This window comes from Tauraco erythrolophus, chromosome 10, assembly GCF_009769465.1.
Source record: "Tauraco erythrolophus isolate bTauEry1 chromosome 10, bTauEry1.pri, whole genome shotgun sequence".
Classification (NCBI taxonomy): Eukaryota; Metazoa; Chordata; class Aves; order Musophagiformes; family Musophagidae; genus Tauraco; species Tauraco erythrolophus.
In genome coordinates this window covers 25,390,958-25,398,851 of record NC_141474.1, presented here as the reverse complement: position 1 = coordinate 25,398,851, position 7,894 = coordinate 25,390,958, and the positions used below count along the sequence as shown (strand labels likewise).

Below are 7,894 nucleotides of genomic sequence, written 5' to 3'. Positions count from 1 at the left end.
GGCTGATGGCACAGCCACCCCCGGCACGGCAGGACAGCAAGGGGAGACTGAATAAGAAACACACAAGAGTCTGAATTTATGTAAAAAAAAAAAAAAAATTATTTATTTCAGAGGAGGATTCGAACATCGACATGCAGGTACAACATGAATAAAAATTATTGCACCGCTATTATGTGGCAATTGTTCAAGTTTCTAAAAACACAGAAATTCCACACTTTCTCTTATCTAGCTAAGTGCTGAGTGACACAGCTCGGCGGAGCCCAGCTCAGGAGGTGCTCTCACAGCCACCTGGATATGGTAATCAAACACAAAGTAAACACACACTTCTGTCAAATCTTCTACTAGAAGTACAGAATTATCCTTCACATCCAGTAAGAGAAAACCAGAGAAAGACTTTATCCTCCCCTCTTCGGAAGAAAAAAAAAAAAAAATAAAAAATTCAAATACTCCAAATCACACCTTAATGCAAGTGTGGCAACCAAAACCACTGGTCACTCCTACCCCTTCTCCAGCAAGCGCTCTTTAGTACATTAGCAGCCCAAGGCCTCTGACATCCGGACCCAGGAGTGGCCATTACAATGCTAAAGTCTAATATTTACAATAAATATCATCCATTTCTCTTAGTTTGCAACAGTAAGAGACAAAGGGAAAAAATAACACTGAAATGAAGCATGGGGCAGGAACACGCCAGCTGGACGCAGAAGCAGAGAGGAGCTGCAAAGGTTGGAACCAGCCATTATCCCAAAATGGACGAAGAGCAGAAGACATATCCAAGCCGACAGAAGGAAACAGGGGAAACAAAGCAGGAAAGCAACGTATTTGGATGGTTATATGCACGGCTCGTTCAGCAAACGCACACCACATGCACACAACTTCTACCTCCTGCCTGTCTGACTCAGGGTTCTCTACGGAGGCTAAGTTCTTGGCTCGCTGAACGCTTTGCTCGGGTACCACGGGTCTGATCCTGCACTGGGAAATGCACTCTCGCTCTTCACACTCAGCTTTTCCAACATCTCATTCCTCTCTGACATGTTTTGCAAGCTTCTCTGAGAAGGTATTTAAACAAGTCTTAGCAGAGGAAGGAATAAATCTTGGTGTATCTACCTGGTTTATTATCACAGTTTCATGGAAAAAGTCTTTTTGCCTAAACTTTTTGCTAAGGTGCACCATCTAAATTTGACAGAAGGTGGAACTAGGACAACAGGGCACCTAGCACACCGAAGGAAACTGCAGGACTGACCAGGAGCAGGGGACATGGAGCTTCACTAGGATGCTTTCCTGGTAATGCTGTTTGGCTTTGGCTTCCAAAAAAACAGAGTTTTTTTAATTGCACCAATCACTTTCCGTACCGTAGCTAGGAAAGAGGTGAACAAACACACACCTCACCTCTTCTTTGGCCAATTCAGGCAAAAGGAACAAAAGCTGTGACATAGCAAGGTTTTTCACTCCTCTCTTTATGCGTGAGGAAGGATAACTCTGTAATTCAGTGCTGGAACCACCGGCTGCAAAGGGAGGGAGCCGGCGGCTAATACAGCTGGTACCTTCAGGAGTCTCATCCCAACCTGCATGGGATGAGCCAGGTTACAAAGCCCTCTCTCCTAAGAGAGAGGTTGATTTTCCCCGTAAGTTTTTTAAACGCAGAGTCCTTTGTGGATGCCCAGGAGCACGGCCACAGAAGCAGCTGTGTCCCTGCAAGGAGAAGGAAACAGGGACCTGCCACCCAGGGAATAGCCAGGTCGGACCACATCCTCACGCAGCTCTGGGCTCTCTCATGGCATGGAGACTTCCATCTCACCAAGGTTAGGTGCTCTCAGGAGTTAAGCTCAAGGCTTGTCTTTGTAAGTACCACAGACTCAGGATGCTGAACCAATTTTTCACTATTCCTGCCCATTTTATCATACACTGTACTGACAATCGGACCTTGTTTCTCAGCAATTTTTTAGTAGATCAACCCATCAGGGAGAAAGCCAGCCAGATAAGTACCAGATCCTGCCTTGTTCCTTACTTGCTATTGCTCCAAATCGGCACAGAACGACTAACGGCTAATCAACAAAAGTGCTTTGAGAGGCAGGAGACACTCAGGACCCTGACAAGGCAGTGGAAATATTGCAGTTTATAATCACAAACCAAGTGTATACGAGTAGCCTATGAATTCCAGGAAAAAGAGCAAAGAGACAGCACAGCAGGCTCTGCTCTCAATACCATCACAGCAAAATTTATTAACGTGTTATCTGGGACCATCGAGGCTTTGGTTAGTGTAGTAACAACACCATACATGTTCACGCAGACACACGGAGTAAACACTCATTCAAACATGTTTTTTAAAAAAAAAAAGCTCAAACCAAAACTTGGTCCAGAAATTAAATCCAAGCAGCCAAAATCAAGTATATAATGGGGGGAAAACAATGGTCATACAGAAAGAAGCAGGGCAAGATTCGAGAGATTTTTGTGATTTGTGGATTGAGCTAAAATCAAGTTGAGAGAGATGGAGAAATTATATTCCTATATAAAAACATATTTGCATTTAGGGGAAGCTAATCAAAACTTCAAGTCCAGAAAAGGCCAAGACGATGAAAAATGGTGGCGGTGTAATGAAATCACACCAACACGGGCAGGTTTTAGCTTGAAATACTGTTGCACGGTCATTCTGCTTCTAACAGTAAGCCAGTGAGTAGGATACTAGACCTTGCGGGTGATCCGCAGCGAGATACACTCAGACAAGACTAGAGTAAAAGCTGAGCACAATCTGGGACAAATGACGGGAGTGTTCATTGAGAGGAACCTTTAATTGGATGAAGAAACGGCTTACAGTGCTATAGGTGTCACCACTCGACACGTTTATTGGTGCATTATTATTGATCTAATCCTCAGCAAAGAGCACTGTTATCCAGTGGGTCACACTTAAAGCAAAGCAATGGCTAAACCTAAGAGCGAACAGTAAATTTTAACAGAACCAGGTGACCTCAGCAGTGGAAATGATCAAAGTTGAAATCTTAAAATATCATGTGTTTTGAAGTCTGCTTGCAGTTTGTCCACAGAACTTGAGGAGTCAGAACTCTTCATAAGTTTTTTTGTTTTTAAAACAGGCAGATTCAGAAAACTCAGCAAGTTTCCCAAGCCCCAATTCAGAAACGTTAAGGAACACCTTAAAACCCTACCTATTGAGACTCACCAAGAGAAGGAAAAGTCTCCAAATTTATCATCGAGACAACTTTGTCCGAGACATACTGGAGAACTTGCAACTACAAATTTCTCTACTTTAAAATCAACCTACAAGGCACCCCTTTCCTGGGGTCACTTACTCTGAGGCAGGGCAAGTTATGAATTGAAGCCAGAGAAAGGAAGATAAAACATCATTAAAATTTTAAAAACAGAGGGAAAAGTTGCCATGTGTCCCGTAAAGGATAAGTAAAAACAATCCCCCCAAAAAAACAGCTTACAGATTGGAGATTTCTCTTTCTGATAATTCCATTGAAAAATACTTTTACTTGGTTTAAAGAGAAGACAGGGATCTCTCTCTGTCCGCCCCTCCAGCCAAGTCCCTTGCCTCTGTACCCTCTAAGGACGCGTGCAGGATGGTGAACACACACGGTGATGAAGAGGCCTTACTTGCACCAAAGAGAGTTTGTAGTTCCAGAAAAACTTGCAGACAAGAGAGTATTTTCTTCTCCTTGCCAAAGGATGCCAGATTGTAATTTCAAAGAAAATACTCGAAATTTGTGAATTTCAGTGGCATTTCAAAGAGGAGGCTGAAAAGCAGAAATTTAAAAGTAAGCTGCTTTTTTTTTGTACTCAGAATTTTTAGGATGGCAAATAAATGCAGGATTACAGGGAAAAGCACAACAGGCTCTAAACTCAGGCAAAATAAAAGGTCTGGAAGGGAAAAAAAAAAAAAATGAACAAACTGTTTCTTAAGCCCTGCTTTAAAGATACCCTGTTCTAAAGAGACCTCAAACGGCAAGCATTACTGTGTACAAAAATAGAATAGCAAGGATGAAAAAACACAAAAAACAGTATGAAAAAAACCCTCCCAAAAATAGATGTACACAAGTTCTATTTTATATTAGTGTATATTACAAAATTCAAACATGCAGTCTCTATTTTGAATGTAGAATGCTCCAGTCCACGTGTACCAGGGATGCTGCTATGTTTTCTTTACAGCACCGTCATGTGACAGGGGAAAGTCTTGTATTTTTAACTGACTTCCAAGCTCTTTGCTTTTCCCTTGCGCCAGAGTCCCTTCTTTACCGGGCCTCGTGCTGCCATCTGGCAGAGGAGAGGCTCTCAGAGCTGCTTGTCCAAGGGTGTGAGGCAGCTCTTTCGACGGAGTGATTTTGCAGCTACCTCCCAACACTTCAGATGCTTTAGCACTGCAAAAAGCTGCCTCCTTTTTTGCCACCACGGGACACGTTGCCTCCCAGGGCTTCGCTGAGTTCAGTGACTCTGTGCAGGACCTGCTCCTTGTCGTCAGACCACCTGCGCTAGACAGTTTGGCTTTCTCTTGACACGCTCCTGCTTGTGAAGTTTCCTGTTTTTTTGGTTTCAAATCTCTCTCTTCTTTACAGGAGGCAGCCAAATGGGGGAAATCCTTCCTCTTTTCCACCTCTCCAGAACCAGACATACTGAGCTTCAAAGGGCCTAACACGCTCTGAGCTAGCGGCACTAACTGAGACATGGAGGGAGTTCTTTCCATAGCACTGGGGACGAGGAGCGTGGAGGACACAGGACCTGCTGGGCTCGTTTTGCTGGCGGCTAAAGCATTCTCTGCCTGGGACGAGCTGGGTTGCTTTTCAGTACCAGGAATTTTTTGGGATATTTGACTCATGCTTCCAGGAGACAGATATGAGGTGCTGTGCTGTTCTGCAGGCTTAAGTGTCTCCTTGAGATCCTTCTCACTGCGATCTGCGGGACTTACCGAGAGGGAAGTGCTCACACTTGCCGTGCACCATGAAGAAAGTGCCAGCAGAGGTTTGGAATCCTGTTTTTTCTGACTGCTTTCTGTTAGCAGAGGGTCTTTCAGGTCAAGCTTAGCACATGAGGCCCCTGAAGAGTCACCTTGTTGAAGTTCCAGGAGTTTGATAGATGGGCACTGTATATGTTCTGTGCGATCTACAGTTTTTTGAGCACTTGCAGTTCTCCCTTGGTCTTTGATTGCTTCGGAAGACTTGTCTTTTGGACCAAAACACTCAAAAGTTTTTATTTCTGGCAATTTATGTTCCTTTGCAGTTGTTTCTGATCTTAGGAATGGCTTTTCTGAACTAGCTAGTTTTTCTGAAGAAGTTCTCAGGAGGACCTCTGATGGGGAAGGGTGCACACTGATTTGCAGTGGCTCTGAAACAGGCTTGGCTTGTTGATTATTTCCCTTCTGCAAAGCCTCTGTACCTTTTGGATCCTCAGGTAGAAAGGCATCATCTTCAATACTGTCCTTGCTTTCCAATTTAGATGAAAACTTATTATCCTCATTAAAAGAATCTGAGCCCTGGTCTCCACTGTCAGGGGGCTTGTCCAGTCTTCTCCCATCTTGACTATCTTCTGAACCATCATCCGTTTCATCTTCGGAAGAATCTACTTCTCGGATAGCCTCTTGCTTTTGAAGAGACTCCCTCCTCTCCACCCTGTCCTGTCGAATAGCACCCAACTTCCGTGAGCCTGGCTTCTGCAACATCCCTTTTTCCGCCAGCCCAAGTTTGCCACCTGTTGTTTCGTTCGCAGATTCTTGTAAGCTCTGGAGACTGGGATCCCTCTGTAGCATCTCCTTCTTAAACTCCGAGTGAGAGATATCCAAGCTATGCTTACGGGAGGAAGCCAGCTTCTTCTCAGAAGAGGACAGTGAGGCAGCCAGTTTCTCAGCCGACTGCACTCTCTTTAGCAAAGGAGACCGAGGGGGCTCAGCACTTTTGGGGCGAGAAATTTGTCTCACCAGTGGTGGAGAGGAGTGTAGTTTTACTGGAAAAGACTGAATAATACTGGAGCTGCCAATTGAGTGTCCTGGTAAAGGAGATGGGGAGCGCTGTGGCGATGTGGACTGTGGGGTTGGTGAGGGAGTGTGAGCTAGTGGTGACAGAGGGATGTTTCCTGCAGATTTACGCCTTGGAGATCTGTACTGCCTTTGAAGCTTTGGTGCTAGTCCATGCAGAGAGCTGGGTCGGATGTGTCCAGAGCTGGCTGGAGAATTGGGAACACTGGAACTGGGAGAGCTACTCTGGGAAGAATTGCCACCAACTTGAAAGAGGAAAAAAACAAACAAACAAACAAAACTAAGAAGATTAATACATATTTGACATTTAAAACAAGGTATTGAAAATGAGACATGCAAAATCAAGACCAAGTGCCATGTTACCACAAAGCACTGCAGTAATATTACACGGTAATATTGCGTGGCTTCTGACGGAAAATTCACATTATAATCCCACAACACCAGAACACAGTAAGAAACATTCTGCTATCAGAACATTTTTTCTGCAAAAAAGCCTCCAAGCTGATAAGCCACGTTTCATTGCTGTTCTCAGGATGCAAATCTCTTTATTCCATCAGCTGATTCAATTTTCAAATATGACTTTGCCACACTGTTTTGATTCCTTTTCTCTGAACTAATATAGAAAATGTGTCAAACTGCTACAAAAACATTGCAACTTACAATACACATTTACATCAAAGTGAAAGGATCCTGGAGTACAGCAAGTGCATTCTTAAAAGGATGTATGGATTTTCACTTTTAAATGAATCAATGAATGAGAATACATCCATCCTTAAGGTAATCAACATCACAGTCGTCATTTTACTTCACAAACAGATCTACTACCTGCCGCTGTGTATTTTACTTCAAACATTAATCAATAAGCAAAAATCTTCTCCAATTTTTTTTCTGTTTGTGAGGATTTTGGGGAGTTTTTGTTTGTTTCTTTCTCTTTTTACCTGAGTGTACAGACTCGGGAGTGGATCTGTAACTCTGCGTTGGTGACCGAGGAGACAAGTTGTGAGTTGGAGAGCCAGGCACACTCTCTCCAGAAGACAGAGAGCGGTTTAGTGAAGATAAACTCCGGCTGGTGTGAAGTAGCGATGCTTGTTTAGTGATCTTCCTCAACAAAGAACTCTTCTTCTTACTGTGGAAGAGCATTCAAAAGTTGTTTACAAGCCCAGATAATTTATTTACCTTTATTGGCATACTTCAGTCAATTTTATGACACAGTTAAAGAAAGAAAGAAAAGAAAAACAAAAGAAGAACTAAACGATGTACCTGCTGATGTACATTATTTGCACATTGCTTTCACAAGATTTCTCTTACATTATCTTGGTTACCATTTAATTTTCACAGAGAAGCATCAAAACGAACCTTTCCTGACCATCCTTAGTTTTGCTCTTCTTGTTCCTACGAGCCATCTTGGATTTGTAGCTGGCCTTTCGAGCTGGACCAACTTTGATGGACGTGTTCTCAAATGGCGTGGTGGAGATGGACACTTTATTTCCACTCTGTCAGAAACAAAACACAGGGACATTGCTTAGAACATGACTATTTGAAGCAGATCTGTAGGCTAAGCAGGTAGGCTGCTAGTTTATTGCTGCCTGCCATTTTGTAATCCTTTGTCAAATTCCATTTTCCCTTTGCATTTCCACCTATCGTTTATTAAGGAAATGCTGAGAGAGAGCCCTCTTTAGTCAGGCTTTCACAAATGATTAGCTCAGACCTCAGCTGGTAGGTAAAGCTTCCCAGAGCACAGGGAGAACACAGCATCTGACCTCTCCCATTGAGATCCCAACCGCCTCAATTTAATACTTGTGATACTTTGAAACTCGAACACAGTGATATTCTGTCACCAATCCTATTCCCAGTGCTCTGACTGATGGCAGATGTGAGCATATCAGGCATCTATCATGATAAATCTGCAACATAGAG

General features: G+C 43.3%; 1 protein-coding gene across 5 annotated transcripts in view; it reads right to left on the bottom strand.

The window, feature by feature from the left end:
* Positions 1-2,814: 2,814 nt before the first annotated feature.
* Positions 2,815-7,894, bottom strand: part of MAST2 (microtubule associated serine/threonine kinase 2) — a 194,868-nt gene continuing 189,788 nt past the window's right edge. For all 5 annotated transcript variants that reach the window (XM_086617846.1, XM_086617847.1, XM_086617848.1 and 2 more), the window contains 3 exons: positions 7,334-7,470; positions 6,916-7,103; positions 2,815-6,222 (listed from right to left, as the gene is read on the bottom strand). In XM_086617846.1, coding sequence (XP_086473972.1) covers positions 4,145-6,222; positions 6,916-7,103; positions 7,334-7,470 — 2,403 coding nt within the window. In that variant the 3' untranslated portion in view covers positions 2,815-4,144. The remainder of the gene's footprint in view (positions 6,223-6,915; positions 7,104-7,333; positions 7,471-7,894) is intronic.